The sequence below is a fragment of the Thunnus albacares genome, chromosome 1 (assembly GCF_914725855.1).
Source record: "Thunnus albacares chromosome 1, fThuAlb1.1, whole genome shotgun sequence".
Lineage (NCBI taxonomy): Eukaryota > Metazoa > Chordata > Actinopteri > Scombriformes > Scombridae > Thunnus > Thunnus albacares.
In genome coordinates this window covers 15,693,277-15,714,282 of record NC_058106.1, presented here as the reverse complement: position 1 = coordinate 15,714,282, position 21,006 = coordinate 15,693,277, and the positions used below count along the sequence as shown (strand labels likewise).

At 39.0% G+C, this 21,006-nt stretch overlaps 2 protein-coding genes across 3 annotated transcripts in view; both read left to right on the top strand.

Annotated features, from left to right (window-relative positions):
* The window catches only part of LOC122978822 (ras-specific guanine nucleotide-releasing factor 1-like), a 28,857-nt gene extending 13,940 nt beyond the window's left edge, over window positions 1–14,917 (top strand). Inside the window, exons 10-27 of the mRNA XM_044345847.1 lie at window positions 947–1,107; window positions 1,433–1,496; window positions 2,854–2,996; window positions 3,488–3,570; window positions 3,938–4,186; window positions 6,187–6,560; window positions 7,081–7,197; window positions 8,889–9,059; window positions 9,815–9,921; window positions 10,068–10,180; window positions 10,954–11,014; window positions 11,159–11,265; window positions 11,409–11,493; window positions 11,640–11,837; window positions 12,091–12,170; window positions 12,268–12,385; window positions 12,596–12,664; window positions 12,965–14,917. Of these exons, the coding sequence (XP_044201782.1) occupies window positions 947–1,107; window positions 1,433–1,496; window positions 2,854–2,996; window positions 3,488–3,570; window positions 3,938–4,186; window positions 6,187–6,560; window positions 7,081–7,197; window positions 8,889–9,059; window positions 9,815–9,921; window positions 10,068–10,180; window positions 10,954–11,014; window positions 11,159–11,265; window positions 11,409–11,493; window positions 11,640–11,837; window positions 12,091–12,170; window positions 12,268–12,385; window positions 12,596–12,664; window positions 12,965–13,057 (2,393 nt within the window). The 3' untranslated portion in view covers window positions 13,058–14,917. The remainder of the gene's footprint in view (window positions 1–946; window positions 1,108–1,432; window positions 1,497–2,853; window positions 2,997–3,487; window positions 3,571–3,937; window positions 4,187–6,186; window positions 6,561–7,080; window positions 7,198–8,888; window positions 9,060–9,814; window positions 9,922–10,067; window positions 10,181–10,953; window positions 11,015–11,158; window positions 11,266–11,408; window positions 11,494–11,639; window positions 11,838–12,090; window positions 12,171–12,267; window positions 12,386–12,595; window positions 12,665–12,964) is intronic.
* Window positions 14,918–14,994: 77 nt separating this feature from the next.
* Window positions 14,995–20,853, top strand: LOC122978830 (pro-cathepsin H-like). Of its 2 annotated transcripts, XM_044345867.1 has the most exons (13): window positions 14,995–15,169; window positions 15,933–15,964; window positions 16,105–16,210; window positions 16,331–16,401; window positions 16,499–16,603; window positions 17,232–17,318; window positions 17,479–17,534; window positions 17,624–17,705; window positions 17,803–17,871; window positions 18,206–18,312; window positions 19,168–19,296; window positions 19,392–19,506; window positions 20,449–20,853. In XM_044345867.1, exons 1-12 carry the CDS (start codon window positions 15,094–15,096, stop codon window positions 19,465–19,467), a joined length of 996 nt encoding a protein of 331 aa, XP_044201802.1. In that variant the 5' UTR covers window positions 14,995–15,093; the 3' UTR covers window positions 19,468–19,506; window positions 20,449–20,853. The 2 variants fall into 2 exon arrangements, with proteins under 2 accessions (XP_044201802.1, XP_044201794.1); XM_044345859.1 differs by having other exon boundaries at window positions 19,392–20,853.
* Window positions 20,854–21,006: the final 153 nt, after the last annotated feature.

The window sequence follows — 21,006 nt, the reverse complement described above, 5'->3', positions numbered from 1 at the left end:
AAAAAAAAAAAAGAAATTTGTTTGATACTATGACCTGTAATCAACGAAAGCACTAATTTGCACTCCAATCCATAAAGTTGACAAGCAGTAACCAGTCTTTGCACTTGCAATAGATTTATTAAATTCTACACAACAGGACCTAACTGATATACTGGCCAATAATAGCTCATTGGAGATATATTGGATAATATAAGATAAATGACAAGAAACTGATGTACAGAAATGCCAAAGATACAATATGTTTTGAAACAGTTTCACCATGGTAGTTTATTTTGTCTAGGAAAAATGTTGTGCCCATCACTTTTCTTAATATCAATTGTAAAAAAAATAAATAAATAAGGAAAACTTATCAAAATGTTTATGTTTATTATGGGTTGTGTAAAGAAAATGTATATTGTATTTTATTATATCATATATATCATTATCAGATTTTTTTAAACTCTCTAATATAAATATCGGTATTGGCCTCAAAAATCTTGCATCAGTTGGGCTCTACTACACATCAGTCTTAAATGTGCAAAACACTGTTTCCCAGGAGCAAGTGTCACACTGACAGACACACAAATGTACTAAAATATGAGATTCTTCAACATACATTACTAAACATCATCCTCACTCATTTCTCTTGCAGCCTTTACTGTTTTGATGCATCACATGTATTCTCACCCAGATGTTCAACACTTTCCTCAATTTCTGCAGCATTGATTACTGACACAAAAACACATGCCTATTTTAGTGAATATTATTCTGTAACTGCAAACTACAAACAACATCAGAAATTGAGATTTACAAATATGGTAGAATACTGGTACAGCTGAAAGAGTGTCATTTAAGTTAACATACACGCATGTGTTATATGTGTGTGTGTGTGTGTGTGTGTGTGTGTGTGTGTGTATGTGTGTGTGTGTGTGTGTGTGTGTGTTTGCATGATGCTGACACCCCACAGGTTCTCTGATCCAGGTGCCAATGAGTGAGAAAGGGAAGATCACGAGAGGCCGACTGGGCTCTCTGTCTCTGAAGAAGGAAGGCGAGAGACAATGTTTCCTCTTCTCCAAACATCTCATCATCTGCACCCGCGGCTCAGGGGGAAAACTTCACATCACTAAGGTACAGCAGGTTTTTGTTTATTTTGATCTCCAAAGAGCAATAATAAGAGCATCAAGATGTTTTTTCATTCAGGTAGTTTTGGTCCCATTTTCAAATTGTATAGCTGTACATTCATGTATTGCATATTTAACAACTGCAAGTCAAAACATTTGACCCTGAGAGGATCCACTTGATGCTCTTATGGTACAGGTGAAAATATATCCAAAACCTATACTGTTTTCAGTAGAATTTTGTCAATATTGGTGAAATAAAATACAATGTCTCAATTGACTGTTAATGTGCAACCTGCTCTGTGCAACCTTGTTACCTTTCAACCCTCTCACAGAACGGAGTGGTCTCTCTCATAGACAGCACACTGATGGAGGAGCCAGAGGGGACGGATGATGAGTGTAAGTTAGCATGTACAGTATATTCAAAGTTTACTGCAAGTGTTATGTTTAATACATAGATGTATAGTAGATGTGGAACAGTTACCTACAAAACATACTATAATTAAAACATAAAGTGAAATGCAGTTTTCTGTTAATATAGCTCCAGAAATATTGGATTATGGCATCACCTTCTCTGAATTTTTTGAAATTTGAAATGAAATTTGTATTTGCATACATACTGATTGTATTCCCTCTAAATAAAAACTGTACTGTTTTGAATATTTCACTTATGTTATCCTGAATTCTTGTTCTGGCACCATTTCTTATTTTTTCCTCTCACAGTACTGGTGTGTCGGGGGCAGCAAAAAGTAGCAGTTATTTAATGTGTGGTTAAATCAAATCATTGTAATAAAAGTGCAATTAAATTTCATGTTATGTTATTCTTCTGGTAAGTGAAGCTGTTTGTTTGCACCCTTTGGATGGAAAAACTTACAATTCTCCATAATAATCCTGTTTACATGACTATCCAGAGAGCACTGGATTTTTTTCTAGAAAGATATTGTTGCTTGCCTCAGTCAACACCATCAAATTTAACTAAAACAATCACAGTCATAGCCATTGTTGGCTTGTTGACTGGTTTTGGTGGCGTATGATTTAATCAAGGTAGCCACAATAGATCATCATGCGTAATAGCGCTGTGCTTTCGCAATGCACTTTTCAAATTAGAGGCTGCAGATGGAAAACACATATCTGTGCTGCTGCCTTCAGATGACTGTGGGGATTTAATCCTCTGAATAAGAAGGCTTTCATGCAGTTTAAAGGCTGTTTTCTGTATCAGATACTGGCAAAACCAGTCATCTCTAGCTTAGTACTTAGAGCTTGTATTTTTAATGTTGATCTCAGTGCTGTTTGGAGAGTGACTAGAATGTGGTTTAGTATTGTCAAGGCCATCTTAAAAACTACAGCTAGGCTGCCTATTAAATAGCTCCTTGATGATTTTTCTACCCTTTATCTCACCAGGGAAACACCCTGATAGGATAGGATGTTTCATTTCATTTTCAGTCCTTGTTTTTTCCAATACACACTAAATTCCAGTTGTGTTCTGAAGTTCAGTTGTGACCAAGAAACATTTTGACTTGGTGCTAAATGTTCCTGGAAGTATAAATCCATATTGCATGAGAACTATACTGCACATGCCACAAAATTAGATTCAAAATTATATTACACTCTGTCAGAGCTACATTAACTAATGAGTAAAAAAGCTTTCTCCTTCTAAGGATGGCTACTAGAGTATTTGCTGTGTATATTATTTTCCCCCATTACAGTAAAAATTAGTAAATGAATGAAGACGGGTTGTTGAATTTGTGCCTTGCAGCCAAAGGGGAGCGGAGTGGCCAGGACACAGAGCACCTGGACTTTAAAGTAATGGTGGAGCCTAAAGATGGCCAGCCTTACACTATCATCCTGGTGGCTTCGTCCCGACAGGAGAAGTCTGCGTGGACAAGCGACATCAGCCAGGTACAGACTGAATATGCTCCTGAAGAGCTGATTTTACTTATGAGGGAAAGGCTACATGTAAAATTTTAGGTGTTGGCTCCTAATATCCAACACTTCCTCTATATCATGAGGAGAAAGCCAGGCGACTAAACTTAACTGCGAGTGACAGTGGGGCTTAGATTGCCAAACTGTCAATTTGTTAAGGTTAATTTATAAAGATTAGAGATCTATGGGAATAGAAATACATATAGCATCAACAATCATGTACTGTTAACAGTTGACTTTTAATCTTTACCTCAGCTTGTTATCATGGCTACAGGTGTGATGAGGTGAATTTGGGGACAGAATGGTATCATTAAAACAGCAAAGCTTTGTGTCTTATGACCATTATGGCACTTGGTTGTGGGAGTAGAAACTTGTAGCATCCCCAAGTTTGTGAGCTCACTCACCCTTCTTATGCTTTTTTCTTACTCACAGAGAGTCCTTTCTTTATTTGTCTGTCTGCCTTACAGTGCATTGACAACATCCGCTGCAATGGTCTGATGATGAACGCCTTTGAAGAAAACAGTAAAGTCTCCGTGCCACAGATGATTAAGTGAGAATCGGACACCACGAAGCAATGCACATACATTATACATACACAAACAGAAATTGCCTTTAGCATCACATAAATGCATGACAAATATATGAAAGATTCATGAACAAATGTGCACAAACTCACATATTTTTACTTCTATACTTGTGAAGACCCCCATTGACAAAACACATCCCCTGACCCCTAACCTCAACCACCATGAGAACCTACCAAACCCCAACCCCTACCCTCCCTACCTCACATACACTCATACATGAATGTAGCTGAAGAAATTACTGTCTTCTTTTGTGTGAATGTTGACACAGCCACCAGAAGACATGTTGTTCTGTAAGACAACACTCTTATCCTCTCTCTCCCTCCAACGCAGGTCGGACACCAGCTTGTACTGTGATGATGTTGACATCCGCTTCAGCAAGATGATGAACTCCTGCAAGGTGCTGCAGATCCGCTATGCCAGCGTGGAACGCCTGTTGGAGAGGCTGACCGACTTGCGCTTCCTCTCCATCGACTTCCTGAACACCTTCCTCCACTCTTACCGTGTCTTCACCAGCGCAGACGTAGTGCTGGACAAGCTCATCACCATCTACAAGAAGCCTATCAGTGCCATCCCTGCACGGTGAGTGATTCTCTGAGTGAGTTGATTCCAAGAGTTTTAATTTGGGATTTTGTATGAAATTGTCTACAGTAGCTGTATTGATAACCATATAAATTGCTGGCTAACAGAGAAAGTTTGGAGACGGCTCCTTGCTGTGTGTACATTAACTGAGCCCTGAGACCGAAGCAAATGTTATTAATCTCCATGTGTATCAGTTAAAGAAATTTCATAATTATTTAATAGGTGAAGATGAACAGTCTTTCAAACATATAACAAAAGCCATCACAGAAAAAGTGTATCTCCCAGCAGAAACAGCAGATCTTAAGCTGGAGCTAACCTGCAGAGAAGTCCTCCACCTGAACTATTTCTATAATTTTGTCTATCTCTGCACATTTGCTATAAGCATGTAAGTGAACACCTTTAAACAGCAGAGCTAAAGTGGTTTGCTACACTAAACTCCTCCAAGCACCTCTCTGTGAGGCCAATCCCTGCAGCTTATGACAACTGAAGAGGGAACAAAGTTTGAGATTTCCACATATTTTCTCCTGAGGATGCAGCAACAGTGCTGTAACGGTGCAGTGAAAAGGTGAGATTTCCTGGTGTCTGGGTTTGTCTTTGCTCTCACATGGACTGTCTTTACGCAGCCCATCAGGCTATCCTATCCTGTCCAGGTGAGAAGGGACTACACGAGAGGCAGTGAGAGGTCACACCAACATATCCACTCTTCTGTCTTCCACCATTACAGATAATTGGGTCCTGCGTCCACCCACCCCTCCTAACACCCCCCTCCCCTTTTTTCATTCCTATCTTTACCCTTATCCATCCTCTCTCTTTTATTTTTCTTTCCACAAGTCTGACCATCCCTCTCTCTGCTGCGCTGTCACCATGGCAACCCTTCACTCTGCTGCAGGACCCCACCCTCTCCTCTCCTCGTCTTCTCCCTCTCTCTCTCTGTCTCTCTCTCTCTCTCTCTCTCTCTCTCTCTCTCTCTCTCTCTCCCTTTCTCCCATCATCTGCAGCGGCTCTACAGTATTAAATATTGATGGTGCTGTTTTGCACCCAGACCCTCCTCTACTCTCCTCTCCTCTCCCCTGCTTCTCCACCTTTTTGTCTTCCTCCTCTCTTTTCTCCCACTTAATTATCTCCTTTTGTCTTTCCTCTTTCCTGCTTTACTTGTGTCCTCTCTTGACTCCTGTTTGCTTTTTGTCCTTTGTGTTTCTCATTTTCTTTTTGCCTCCTTCTTCTCTCCTCACCCCTGCTCACCATCCCTCTCCTCTACTCCCCCTTTCCTCCCCCATCCCCATGTTTGCTCCTTTCGTCTCCTTTCTTTTTACTGTTTAGCAAATTTAGGTGAGGAGACACAACATGGCTGCAGCTAACACCATACAGGGCTGGAGGCTTCCCATTCGCCCACTTCCAGCCAGCAGCCTTCGCTGTGGTGGAATCCATATCCATTATGTTGCTCTCTCACTCCCTCCTTCTCTGTCTCACTGTTTTCGCCCCTGCTTTTTTTTTTTTTTTTTTGCACTGCACCTCTGTCTCTTTCTCCCACTTTCCCTCCTCTGTCTCTATCTCGCTCCCCTTTTCTTTTTTCTCTCTGTTTCTCTCTCCCCATGTCTCTGTGGGCCTCCCCTGGGCTGGTTGCTGTTGGCAGCACCCGTGCCTCCCACACTGTCACTTGACATGCTATTTATAGGCCTTCAGAGGGGGTGGCTCTCAGTGCAAGGAGGATGCTGTCTTAAACAATGTAGCTTAAATAAAAGAGGCAGGAGCACCCAAAGAGCCCTGTGGTTCATGTGTTCCCTCTCTGCATCTGTGTACAGACGCCAATGTGTATCACGCACCCCCCATTATCACAATTTCTCCCCTTTCCACTCACTCCTATTCAAGTTACAGGAATTTTTTTTACCCAAAAATGCAAAAAGTGTTGTTTTTCAGTAATGAAAGATGCCATTGATGATTCTCATCCTGTTTTCTTTCTCACCATTCCCTCATTTTTCTTCTCTCTTTCATTCCTGTAGTTCTTTGGAGCTTTTCTTTGCTAGTAGCCAGAACAACAAACTCCTGTACGGCGAGCCACCCACGTCGCCGCGTGCCAGCCGCAAGTTCTCCTCCCCTCCTCCTCTTTCCATCACCAAGACATCTTCACCCAACCGCCGTCGCAAGCTTTCTCTCAACATCCCCATCATCACAGGGGGCAAAGCCCTGGACCTGGCTGCCCTCAGCTGTTCTCCCAATGGCTATGCAAGCATGCATTCCACCATGTCACCCTTCAGTAAGACCACCCTTGACATCAACAAGCTCTATGTGTCCAGCACCATGGCCAGCAAAATCTCTGACGAGGGAGAAACCAAAGCCGAAGGCAAGGCTGAGGAGTCTGTCCTCAACAAGCAAGGTCAGAATTACTGTCCAAGGGATTTTGCTCAGTTTTAATGAGGTTCACATGTACTGTGGTAGCAGTTTTATAAGTCCACTGTCATGCTTGTATCTTGTAATTATTCTCTATTCATACTAGAGCAACTTTCACTGTTCCAGTCTGTTCCATTAAGGTTGTAGAGTGGTACTGATGTATATTTTGGGTATATAACAAGTGTGAAGGGAAAAATAACAATCTCCTTTAAACAGTATCCTTTGGGATTGACCAGCCATGGAGCAGCAGTTTCAAATGGGGCATGTGGTTGTAATTCTATATCTGATTGTAAAAGATTTATTTTTTCAAACTTAAATCCAATTTTTATTTTTTTGTTAACTTTATCAGATTTAGCTGACCATGATTATCAATCATAATGATTTGAAAATATATGCTTTTTTTTTTTTTTTTTTTTTAGCTTCAACCCAATAGTTTTGTCCTTGGATTTCTAGCTATCTTCTTTGCTGTAATTTTTCTGTGATTGTCAAACACTGTTTCTGTCCAGATCTGTCGGTTAGAGAGGAATGTGATGAAGACCCAAGTCAGAGTGACGAGGCAGAAGCAGAAATGTCTCCTCCCAAGTCACCATCAACACCCAAGAATGTCAAGTCAAAAAACTCTGGTACGACTGTGTCTGTCTGTTCTATGTCAGAGACTTGTTAGAACATCTTGTGATCTACTCTTGAATCCCAACCCACCAGTTAAAAAAACAAATGAGCTGGCAGGAATGTTAAAGAACTTGGCACAACTGCGATAGCTGGCAAATATGTAACTACAGTAGCTTAGAGTTTATCACTAGTGACATACAGTACTTGCCAGCTGAGTGTCCTGGCAAATGAAAATATAACAATATAAGATTAATGATAATAGGTCTTATCTTTATCAATAACAAGCACCAACATGAAACATATTTATCAAGGGCTGCTTTTCTACTGTTACATCCTCTTTGACCACTTGAATGAATAATTCCAACTAGCAGATTGCATGACTAAACTCATCAGAAACCCAGAGAATTTGAAATGAAAAAGATAAACTGAAATGAGATCAAATTAAATTAATACAATTGTCCAGTGGAACTGGACCAAAAAGAACTGCACCAAAAAGAACCATAACAAATGCAACATTAGTTGGCCTTTACATCACAGATTAGGCATAAGTGTCAGTCGTGGCTTCACAAAAGTATCTAGATTCATACACTGGAGACATTTAATCAATCAATCAATCAATCAATCAATCAATCAATCAATCAATCAATCAATCAATCAATCAATCAATCAATCAATCAATCAGTCAATCAATCAATCAATCAATCAATCAATCCATCCATCCATCCATCCATCCATCCATTTTTACTTATATAGCACCAAATCACAACAAAAGTCATCTCAGGGCACTTTTCACATAGAGCAAGTCAAGACCATACTCTTTAATTTACAGAGACCCAACAACTTAACTTTCCATTAAAGTTGTGGATCTTAAAAGATGTCCATAATGCAGGGGACACCAAGTATAATATCTAAGGTAACATAAAATGTCAATGTAATTTTTACCATCCAGTCAAGATCTAAAAAAGATGAGAACAGCAGAGGCAGATTGTGAATGTGAGCAGTATAAGGAGTTGCAGCCAAAGTAGACATACAGCAAACTTTTTATTTAGAAAATGACAAGTGTAAGTATAGCCAAATAAGGCCTTGATAAAAACCACCCACAGCCTCCTGGCCCTCCCCATACCGCACAGAGAGGGAGCATCCACCCTGTAGGTAGTCAGGCAGAATTCATCCCCAGTGTGTTCTCTTCCCACGGTGCTGGATAGAAGGGAAGCCAGTGCCGTGTGTGAGTAGGTGGAAGGAAACCTTGTACCTTAGCAACGATGTGCGTGTTCTTCTATACCGCCCCCGGCTGAACGGAGGAAGGCAGAGAGGAAGGGAGGGAGTGAAGGAGGGAGGCAGAGAGGCAAACACAGTGGAGTGTACATCGTCACTGGCACGAGCTGTAGGACACACTGTGCTGGGTCTGTTCTGGCTCTCTATTGCCCTCCAATGGTCAACAATATAGTTTGGTAATGAACATGAAGTACTGTATCTCAAAAGCACTTTACACGGACTATCAAATCATCTCTAATCACCTAACCAGTGAGGCACCGGCAATTTCCCTCTCTGCTGCACACTGAAAGTGTTGTGACAGTGGTGTATGCCAGAAAATAAGAACTGTTTTTAATTTAGTGGAAATGTTCCTTAACAATTCCATAACAATAATGAAGACTAAAAAAAGGGTTTAACTTTAAATCCCTCTGTATGGTTTTCCTCCCTGCAGAATTTTCACTGTTTTCCTTCAACAATGGCATGGTGGTGTCATCTTGCCGGGAACTGGACAACAACCGCAGTGCCCTTTCTGCCGCCTCGGCCTTCGCCATTGCCACTGCTGGTGCCAATGAGGGCACGCCAACCAAGGAAAAGTACCGTCGTATGTCCCTTGCCAGCACAGGTCAGTCAAATGTGGGGAATGTGCTGTTGCCCATTAGAAAGGCTTGTTGAGGACAGCCTAGAAGTTACCTGCGTTTGCTATTCTGTCAATTATATTTGTAATCTACTGTCATCTGATCGGAAAACAGTAGCTAAAATCCATCATATTCAGCACAAAAAATACATTGACCAAATACTAGATGCTTTTGGAAAAACCTGTCTAATCACAGTTAAAAATACAATCAGATTGTGACATAGATTAACCAATATCATCATTTGTCCATTTGTGCATAAGGAAACAGTTTAGTGCGTCATGGCCACCAGAGGGCCTCCAAACAAATTGACATCAATTTTTCTTTTGACATAATTTAAGCATCTGTTTCAGTATCATTTGATTTGCTTTTATAGTCACACTTTTATTAAGTATGAAAGAAACTGATCATTATTTTCTTTCTTAATTTAATTGTAGATGAGTGTTGTTGTATGTTATATTGTTTTATACAAATATAATTCTGGTTAGGGCTTCAAAAACACTTAAGACGCTGAATGTACATTTATATTTCTTGAATAATGTCTAACCAGTTGTAAACACTGATCAAGTGTCTCTACATATTCAAATAAACTGCTTTTCTCTATATCCAAAAGCAAATAACAAAACATAGAGGAAAGAACCAGTATGTATATATAAGAAATAATGATGTTATATCACACAGCTGATGTAGGAATCAGTTGTGTAGGAATTAAGTTTAAATGTAACTTTGTTAAAACTGGTTTCAGGTTTTCCTACGGACCAGAGGAATGGAGACAAAGAGTTTGTTATCAGAAGGGCTGCCACAAACAGAGTCCTGAATGTGCTGCGTCACTGGGTCTCCAAACATGCCCAGGTACAGTTTGTCTTTCTTTCCTTCTTTCTTTCTTTCTTTCTTTCTTTCTTTCTTTCTTTCTTTCTTTCTTTCTTTCTTTCTTTCTTTCTTTCTGAAAAACAACACCTCTGTAATGACATTGTTGTTGTTCCTGTTTTGGTCCTCAGGACTTTGAGCTGAACACAGAGCTGAAGATGCGGGTAATTGGCTTCCTGGAGGAGGTGATGCATGACCCAGAGCTCCTGACACAGGAAAGAAAGGCAGCTGCCAACATTATTAGGTTGGTTTCTCGCTATCATTGCTTGATTTCACACACAGTCATATATGACACATCTGTTGCCAGTATTCTGGAGGAAAAAAGTTTCTGCAAGACGATTTGTGATGTTAGCCATGGTGATAAAAACACAAACAGTGCAGCAACCCAGATAGTGGGACATCTAAATCCTGGTGAATAAACAGGAGCGCTTTTGCTCAAAATGTATATGGACACTGACAGTGGAGTACAGTCCAAAAGTTTGGACGCACTTTCTCATTCAAGTCAATGGGAAGGTGAGACCCAGACAAAGGGGGCAGGATCAACAGTCCCATGTGCAATAGCCCCCGTGGAAGAGTTGGTGCCATATCTATGATCTCAAAGTCGCATGATGGTCTGTACCGTCCTTGGTAGCCCCTGCCAAGCTCTCTGAAGTTGCCAGCCACATAGCTAGCAATCCTGCTCCAGAAAGTAAAAACTTTTCACCCTTTCTTCTTGGCAGTAGTTCCTGAATATCCCTGAAGTCTTTTCTGTTTCTCTGGGGAAGAGAGAACACACTTTTACATCTAAAAACGGAGGTGGAACATACCAAAACTGGAATGAAAGTGCAGCGTGGTTTGTGATCTAACCAACCTGTCAGCATGCAATTTTGCTGCTAAACATTGTTAAGCTGTGGAGCCTATGCCTGTGAGGGTACCTGTGACTCAAACTGAACAAAAAGAGAAATTAATGCCCACTAGGGTCATGGCAATTTTGGGAAAAACCTTGAAATAATGTCACTTTTATCTTTTTGCATGCAGGACTCTAACACAGGAGGACCCTGGAGACAACCAGGTCACCCTGGAAGAAATCACACAGATGGTGAGAGAAAGGAACCTCTTCCTTCTTAAATTGCTGGGTGATTTGTACTTTAGTGATAATGCTTTTTCACTGTGTATGTGTTTATTTCTGTGTGTGTGTGTGTGTGTGTGTGTGTGTGTGTGTGTGTGTGTGTGTGTGTGTCAGGCGATGGAGGACTGTAAGACAGAACCGTTTGAGAGCCACTCTGCCCTTGAGATAGCTGAGCAACTCACACTGCTGGACCACCTCGTCTTCAAGGTCATCCCGTACGAGTGAGTACATACACGTACATGTTTATGTGCATGCACACACAAAAATAGATACAAAAAATACACACTTGGTCTATAAGATAAAAATTATAGAGTGAGTGGGAGGAGAGGGAAGTAGTGATTTGAAAACATATTTTTTTCTACAGGGAGTTCTTTGGTCAAGGCTGGATGAAGAACGACAAGAATGAGAGAACTCCGTACATTATGAAAACAACCAAGCATTTCAACGATGTATGTGTTTATTCTTGTATTGTGAATACATAAAGGATAGATAGATAGATAGATAGATAGATAGATAGATAGATAGATAGATAGATAGATAGATAGATATTTAGATCATCATTGTCACCATGCATTTTTCTTTTTTTTTGTTTTAGACCAGTAACAGGATCGCCACAGAGATCCTGCAATGGGACGATGTCAACATGCGAGTAGGCGTGATTGAGAAATGGGTAGCAGTGGCTGACATCTGCCGCTGCCTCCACAACTACAACGCTGTGCTAGAGATCACATCCTCTCTCAATCGCAGCTCCATCTTCCGCCTCAAGAAGACTTGGCTCAAAGTCTCTAAGCAGGTACAGTATCAGTTATTTCAGACATGTTTTCTCAGGAATTAAGGCAAGCGGTATTTCACATGGGTGGAACATATTCAGGTTTTAGTTTAGTTTTTCAGGTAATCAAAGTTTAGTTGAAAGGTAAGATAATTATAATTTCCCTCATTGCCCTCATTTCATGAAACACTGGGAAAAGTGGTATGTTAAACAGAAAATATATAATTGCATTTCTGGAGTCTGGCAGCAACATATTTTTCTTTGATCCATTTTCTAGACTAAGACCGTGATTGACAAGTTACAGAAGCTTGTGTCATCAGAGGGACGATTCAAAAACCTGAGAGAAGCTCTGAAGAAGTAAGTTACCAAAGTTTTTCATTTTCCCATAAGTTGCTCACACATCCTGTTTGTGTCTGCATATCTGTACAATTGTTGACCTGTCGACTATCCTCAGCTGTGACCCTCCCTGCGTCCCCTACCTGGGAATGTACCTGACTGACCTGGCCTTCATTGAGGAGGGAACACCCAACTACACTGAGGACAACCTGGTCAACTTCTCCAAGATGAGAATGGTAAAGAGCAACAGCAAGGGATGATGTTTTGATGAACATACATTGACATGAACTTTTCATTGTTTCTGTTTTGAATCTAGATTCTCATTTCTGTTTCAGCAATCCTATTGCTCTTCACTTTAAAACAAGAGAAGAACTGAAAAGTGAATTTTTCTGAACATAACTCCTTCAAGGTTGAAAGTATATAATTTTCCTCTCATTTATCTCCAGATATCTCACATTATCAGAGAGATACGGCAGTTTCAGCAAACTGCTTACAAGATTGATTATCAACCAAAGGTAAGATTATTGTTTTGTCTGTAGTGTACTTATTGTGTACTTGATAAATGTCAGGAGCCAACAGACTTTAATTACTTTGTGAACTAAATCATGTATGCTCAGTAGGGCACAAGACTGACCACAATGTTCATGAAAAGAAAAATAAAAGAGAGTGAATAAAGGCTGTTTTCCTTCAAATGTGGCCAGTATAACTTAGATGTAACCACAGCAGATATACAGTACATGCTGAAATTCAACATCTATTATAAATGGTAGCCTGAAAAAAAAAGAAAGCTTTGTCTGTGTTCTTTATTGCTTCAGGTGGCAAAGTACTTGCTGGACAGCAGTACAGCGCTGGACGAGGAGAGCCTGTATGAAGCATCTCTGAGAATCGAGCCCAAAACTTCATCATGAAGAGGATCTCTCTCACTCTCTCCCACCATCAACCCTCATATGGAGTGTACAGGAACATTATATCATAATGTACATATACTATTATTTGTATTAGACACAGTAGGCTGTGCCCTTCTAGTATGTGCTCCCCAATGGACTTGTTGTGTATAATCGTTATTAGAGACTAGAAGCCCAGAGAGGTTTTATTTATATAGTTACAGAGTATTTATATGTTATTTATCGTCTTAAATACCATTTTATGATGAAGTTATTTTCAACCACTGAATAAATAGATGAGAGAGTATAAAGACAAGATATTAAGTCATATCCTAATGGGAATGTGCAGTACAGTATCTCTCTCATTCATGAGAGATAGTGGTCACATCTGACACATGATTATCAACTCCCACTTTTCTGCTCAGATGTCAAGAAGTCAAGAGAGAACTGCACATAACTGCAGTCATCTTAAAGTCCCCATACAAAACATTTTGCTTTATAAGTACAGCAGCTGTTTCTTCTACCTATCTGCCTATTTGCCCAAGTGTAGATCTTAAAAGTATAAGTAATATGGATATCTGCGAATCCACTAGCTGCATGATCATTCATCTTAAGTTGGAATACTTAAGATTTCAGTCAAGTTAAATTGAATCCAGCAAAGGAATGGCAGACTCTGCCACTAATAATGAAAACTACTATAGAGAGAGTTAATTTCTGAATGTAAGTTGAATGGCTATTGCAGAAACCATTAATATCATTAACAATTGGGTTTAACTTAATGAAAATCTTATTTAGATTCTAACTACAAGGCTCTGAAATGTAGACACTTTTTAAACATTTCCTCTCAGAGGAATAAGGGAGGTGAAAAGTGGGACTGCTGTTGTGGCTAAAGTTGAATCATGTGCTCTGATGTTTTATGTAGCCACTGAATGACAAAATATTAGAGAGGATAGGAAGTGTTGGAGTCAGACTGACACATGACCATCTGCTGATTTCTGATTGAGCTGGGACACATTTTTTTCAGTTTGGAGAAATGGGTTTTTATGCTTTGCTTATTATCACCTTATTCCCCTGGTGGGCAACATGATGTATATACAGTATAAGCACCGGGCAATGTATGTAGCAGATGTAACCAATATTGAGCCACTTCAGGAAGTTAAATTCCCAGCTTCTCCACTCTATGACAGTGAGAGCATAGTTTTTATGGTCAATCCTCTTTGGCCAGTGCATTATGGTTTTGCCTTAATCATAAAATGGATCATATACCACACAAGTATGTAAACTATTTTGTTCTACGATTTGCCAATGAAGCAGAAATATTTGCCGTGTACAATATTGTGTACAGGCAGTCTGATGCATTTCCTAACGTGCAATGTGTTAAAAACATATCCCTCGAAATGTGTTATCCTTATGATTGTTCAACTCTGTAATAACTTTTCTGTGTATGATACTTTAAAACAAATGTTGAAAACAACTTATAAGTGTAACACATTCTGTATCCTGTCTATTCCAATGTTTTAGCAGGAACTATAGTAATATTGTGCTTATTCTAGGAATATTTATATGTATTTTTTACAGGCTTTGTATAGAAAAACACTTAAAGCTTAAGTGGCAGGCATGTACCACTTTCACGTGTTCAAATCTATATCTAGAACAGTATGTGTACTTTATTTAAACCCCACCCTTGCACATGAATCTTTATCCTCTCTAACAGGCACATCAAATGTTTGCAGTGAGCAATACCCAGTGGTATGAGAATTATCTTTCAGTCTATTTCAACAGCTTGAGTAGTATTTCCAGTTTTGTATAAAAGTGTATTCTTTCCTGATTACCTCTTGTTAATAAATCTATTCTTTCTCAGGGGGAGAAGTGTCTTCAAGGCTACCATATGTTTGTGTAAACTGACACAGCTGTATGAGCCCATAAACTTTGTGGTTATACTGTAGCTCAGCCAGGCGGACATCAAAGGGTGTCAAAGGAAGGGGGTGCTAAGAAGTCATTATAAAAAGAAGCCGGGTCATGTGACACTCTCAAAGCTGGCTGGAGCCTGTGGGGGAAGCATGGCGCTCAGTGTTGCATGGTTCATCGCTCCCATTTTAGGTTTTGTTCATTTAACACCATTAATTACACTGGAAGGTAAGTAACCATTTATGAAGTCCGTCTTTTTTCATTTAATTTCAAAATGTTAGTGGCTGTTGTTATAATATCTCACTGGTATGAATTTTAAGGCAGACAATTCAACAACAAAAGGTGCTGACACTGAACATGCAGTTTTAAATGTCACAAATATTTGTGCTTAGCCTCAAGTTTTTTTCTTGTGAGAATTTCTCCAAAAATATCATTCATACTGAATATTCAAATGCTTTAATAAGTAAAGCAATGCTGAAATATAAAAGTCTTATATTGAAAAGTCACACGCTTAAGTAAAAGTGGATAATATTTCCAAAATATACAAAGTATCAACAGTAATGATAATTCAGAAAATCACCCCAAATTATGCTATTGTATATTATTAAGACTGTTATGGGTGCATAAGCAGCATTTTACTGTTCTTGGTCGATGTTGATCAAATTTAACAATTTTATACGCTGTTTTGTTGTTTAATCTTTAACAATGTATCATATTTTACAGGCTCAGCATGTCTTGTTTGTAAAATCTTAATCTGGAAATAGCTGTCACAGTATTGCAGTAAAAAGCACAGTATTTCCAATTGTAATAAATTGGGACTACAGGGTAGCCTAAAATGGAAATAAAAAGTAAAGTAAAGTACGTCAAATTTGTACCAAGTACAGTACTTGAGTAAATCAATAAGTTAAGGATTGAATTTAAAAGACTGAATAACAGTGTGTATGTTGCTTATTAGTTTAGTAACTGAAGGCGTCTTTCTGTCTTCTTTCAGGGGAATATCACTTCAAACAGTGGATGTCACAGGTACATACATAACAAAGTAACTGATCATTAACACTTCACAGTCTTATGAATTATTTTATTTTGCATATTTAAATAATAGCCTTTTTAGACTCTATTACTTCCTTTGTATATGCTATTACATTTATCTTTTTGACTTGCAGCACAGCAAAGTTTATGACACTGAGGAGTACTACCATCGGCTGCACATATTCACTGAGAATAAGAGGATCATTGATCACCATAATGCTGGGAATCACTCCTTCACAAGTACTGTAAAGTGCTGCACTAACTCCTGTCTCATAATGCACTGATTATTACCACAAAGGATGAACCATTGGGTCTTTTCAAAAAATGTAAAAATATCTATTTTATCATTTTCAAATCTAGTGGGCCTGAATCAGTTCTCAGACATGACATTTGAGGAATTCAGGAAATCCTTCCTTCTGAGAGAGCCTCAGGTAAGACACATCTTACAGTGCAACACATTTTATGCAGCTGGTGCTTTTATACAGAATGGTTTTTCCACTATGACCTTATGATTCTGGTCCCTTGTAGAACTGTTCAGCCACTAAGGGGAGTCATGTCAGCAGGACTGGTCCTTACCCTGAGTTTGTTGACTGGAGGATGAAAGGCAACTTTGTGACCCCTGTGAAGAACCAGGTATCCTACTATGATAGTGAAAAGCCGAAGAGGTACCACCACACTCTAGAGGAGGAACAGACATTAATTAACTGCTATATCATTTCATGATGAAAAAATGGGGACATCTCCCTGATATTACAAGTTGTCTTAAAAGCTTAAAAATCTCCATCTCTTCCTTTGTAATTTAATATATATAGTAAAAAAAAATACACATTATTCTTTGTCTGACCTATAAGTAAGCCAAGAGTTCTCTTAGTTGAAAATCTGATGTCCCATGTGTGCTCTATTTTCAGTAGAGTTAATAAACCATCGTAATGGCTGTGCTAGGCAGAACAGAAACACTGATTGTTCCTTCTATAAATTACTTTGATTTATCTCTGAGCACTGAAAAATGTAAAAGCAAGTCACAGTTAAAGTAATGGTTTGTATCATCAAACATGTAGTTATTCATGTGTGTAATCATGTCATTCATGTGTCTAATCTGAGAGTAAATGGTCAAAACAAAAACAGCATATCGCCACACAATCCAACATCCTGCAACAAAAGTGTGCTTCTTAGCCTAATACAAATAATAAATTATTAGTTCAAATCATATGTGCATCACTGGATTCTGTGTGTTTCAGTTATGTTGTGTTTGCTTCTTTAGGGTCACTGTGGAAGCTGTTGGACGTTCTCTACCACTGGTTGTTTGGAGTCAGTGAATGCTATCACCACTGGGAAACTAATACCTCTGGTGAGATCTGTCTGACTATTATTTAGTAAAACTAAGCTCATAATAATTATAGTAAACTGAAACTGGTGGTTTTTCAGGTTCTTTTCATGAGTAGAACTAGTATGAACTGTATTATCACTGCTGTGTATAAATGCATACTGCCTGTTTACTTCTGTATCAGTCTGAGCAGCAGTTGATAGACTGTGCCAAAGACTTCAACAATCATGGATGTATGGGGTAAGCAATATTTTTTTATTCAAATATTTTTTATAGTTTTAGTCATAAGGTTATAGTAATTATAAGAATACTTGTGTATAATGTTTCAGTGGGCTCCCCAGCCAGGCTTTTGAGTACATCAAATACAACAATGGTCTTATGACAGAGGACGACTATCCCTACAAAGGCCATGTATGACTTCTCTGGAGTAATGTCTCGTTATTAATTTATCTATGTAAAAATAATCTTAGTAAAATCTAGTAAATTAATTGTACTCTCTCTGTTTCAGGATGACACTTGCCATTTTGAGCCTGCACTTGCAGCTGCTTTTGTCCAAGATGTTGTCAACATAACAAGTGTGAGTGTTTGTGCATGTGACTTTGCTTATTCCAATATATTGTAGTTGTAAAGTGTCCTTTAAGAAATTACTGCTGTGTCACAAAGTCTCAAATCAGTTACAGCTAACCATGTCATTGTAGGTAACTTGATAAGAGGAAGAGACAAAAAGCAACTGTTTTAGGATAGTTTCTTATAGTTAAATAAAAAATATTCTGTGACACTGTTGCAGCGTTGTGGATACACTGTATGTAACTGTATAAGTAACATAACAACATAACAAAATTTCTTACCTTCTCATAGCAATTTGCTGCTCATTCACTTATCAAAATGTCTGTATGTTTGTCCATCCACAGTACGATGAAAAGGCCATGGTTGATGCTGTGGCCCGGCTCAACCCTGTGACCTTTGGTTTTGAGGTCACAGCTGATTTTATGCATTACAAAGAAGGTGTTTACACCAGGTGAGCTAATTACTCCAATACCTCAACAAGCACTTACTGTATGTATTTACTGCTGATGTCCATGAATAAAGTGTGATCAGAAATGTTCAGAGCAGTTGATCAGGCTAGACTGTGGCCACTTTGTTTTTATCCCTTTTACAAAATATTTAGAATATTTTTGTCAAGTAATCCGAGTAATTAGATTTTTGTCAAATAATCCACCAGCATAGAAGTTATTTAGTCATGGAAGAGGATTAGGGGACTAATAAAGCTGCCAGTGAAATATGCAGTGTCCAACATCTTAGTTGATGGCTATTGGTCAGATGTGACAGAAATCTGCTCACACTGATATCAGAGCAATATTTTAGACCTTTGTCTCCTCTAATGCAGGTTTAAGTAAGTATAATGATGAGATTGTATAGCATCCTGTTACGGTGTCAGACGAATGTAGTGACCAAACTAAATATATCAAGTACTGTACTGTGCTACCAAGCCTTTCATCACACAGCTGACAGCCTGCTGGCTTGGAACATGTCCATCCCTAATAAGGAGCTATTCATAAGTTTGCCACAGTGATCATCAGATGACTCATTTGTTATGGTGCTTACAATTATGAGTGCTTGGGGGTCACTTCACACAACTATCTGTCCCCTCTGGCCATGTGTAATGTTTTGGAACTGAAAAAGACAAATGAGCCCATTTCTTACATTTTTTTATATCTTAGATTTTGTTCTTTTGGTTCAGCCTTTCTGTTCAGCTACACACCGCATCCTTGCATAGGCAGGCAGGATGAAGTTGAAGGAGGTTGGTCAGCCCACTCATCCTACAAAAGACATGAAATATATTGATCTAAATGCATCAGTGTTGTCTGTTTAGCACCCAGTGTAAGAACACAGCAGACATGGTGAATCATGCAGTCCTGGCTGTGGGTTACGGGGCTGAAGACAACGGCACGCCATATTGGATTGTAAAGAACTCTTGGGGGACAGCCTGGGGAATGGACGGGTAAATATAGTCTGTTTATGTGTCTGTGTATTTCAGTGTGATGACTTGTTACTGCTTTCAAGGATCATGGACACCTGTCTTCTTTATCCCCTCAGATATTTTTTGATTGAGCGAGGAAAAAACATGTGCGGACTGGCTGCATGCTCTTCCTACCCTCTACCTTTAGTTTGAGGAGTGACATGACTGATACAACTGTCATCCAGATACAAAGTTGGTATTTTTATGTTCCCTGATGTGTCATATGTTGTCCCCAATGGTTTAATCTGAACTTAAGGCTCCTACCACCTTCTCTAAGAGTTGGATCTTTCAACAATATATATGGTATTATCTGAATATTGAAATTGAGATGAGAAATAGAAAGCCAAATTGAAGAAGAAATACATGTGCAAAGTACTGTAATTAGCAACATTAACACGGTTACAAGTCACAAGCTAAGCTGTTCAGTAACCACATTCTTGGAAATTAAGCATTAAGTTAAGTGCATGTGCTGCTGTGTGTGGGCGAAACAGGCCAGCTGTCATGATGGAGCTTAAATCAGTTTGTGTTTCCTGAATATTCAAGATATTTCCAGGAATAGGCTGTTTTTCATTTAGTCGGTTTCACAATAATTAATCAGATCTTCCCAGTGCAGCCACAGTCTTTGTTGTCCAGTAAGAAGTTCCACTGAAGCAAATCAGACTCATTATTGAAGTACATCTGTGTGGTACTTGAGGTGGGAGAATTTGCTGCTCAATAATTGTCCCATGGGTTTTCAGTCTTTCCTAGAGCTTAAACCATAGAATAGAAAGATAATGGCAACAAGTTGCATCAGATCTGGATGTTTTGTACAAGTGTTCTTACAGGATTTATCATATGTGTTTTACATGAAGTTACATATTTTTGTACAATGTGTTTAAATTTGTTACAAGTATTAAAATCAGAGTTTTTCATACTTTCTATATTACCATGTTGTGGGTTTCTTTTTCTATTGAGACTGTACTGTACTGGTGACATCATCTCTGAGCTCACAGAGCCTAAATATCTGAACTGTGATATCATCTGTGAGTTGTTATTTTACCTCATAGATGATGAGAAACCAAACCATGAGGATGCTGGACAGTAGTCTGATTAGTGAACATTACATATTGCAATGCCTGCTTTCACTTTTAACAGATGTTAAAGTGTGCTGGGACCAGCTATGAAGATGGAATGGTAGAAGATGGAGCACTTTACTAGTGACTCAACTCAGTCACCTCTGAAGTTGTGAAGGTGGTCCAGGCATTGCATCTAAGGGAGCCTAGTAGACCTCAGCTTGATCGATTTATAAACTTCTGTATCTGAACTGGTGACATTATATTAGAGGTCACACAAGAGGCTAAAACCCTACAATTCAGTGTAAACTGTGACATCATCTGTGAGGTCACAGAGCCAGCTCTGATTGGTTCCTTCATGGCTCTGTGAACAGAAAATCAAGTGTGTAAAAATATTTTAAAAATCTCCTCTGATTACTGTAAACAAACTTTGGTGATGAACGTCAAGCAATTTATCCATGTTTTGCTAATAAACTATTTCTTCCTATGTCTCTGTCTCTTCCACTGTTATTAAATGTACTGGTGAATGATGTATTGGTATCTCTCTCTCTCTCCGTGTGTATGGGTGCGTTCGTGTACCGGGAACTGACTACTTTCTGTTTCTTATTCTGAAATATGCTGTCAGTGTGTCAGTCATATT

What these genes read in the sequence shown, in the direction of transcription:
- LOC122978830 (XM_044345867.1), top strand. Translation starts at nt 15,094, where the DNA reads ATGGCGCTCAGTGTTGCATGGTTCATCGCTCCCATTTTAGGTTTTGTT. An exon ending in ACTATCCCTACAAAGGCCAT is followed by an intron (nt 17,706 to 17,802) that starts GTATGACTTCTC and finishes TCTCTGTTTCAG; the next exon opens with GATGACACTTGCCATTTTGA. An exon ending in ATGTTGTCAACATAACAAGT is followed by an intron (nt 17,872 to 18,205) that starts GTGAGTGTTTGT and finishes GTCCATCCACAG; the next exon opens with TACGATGAAAAGGCCATGGT.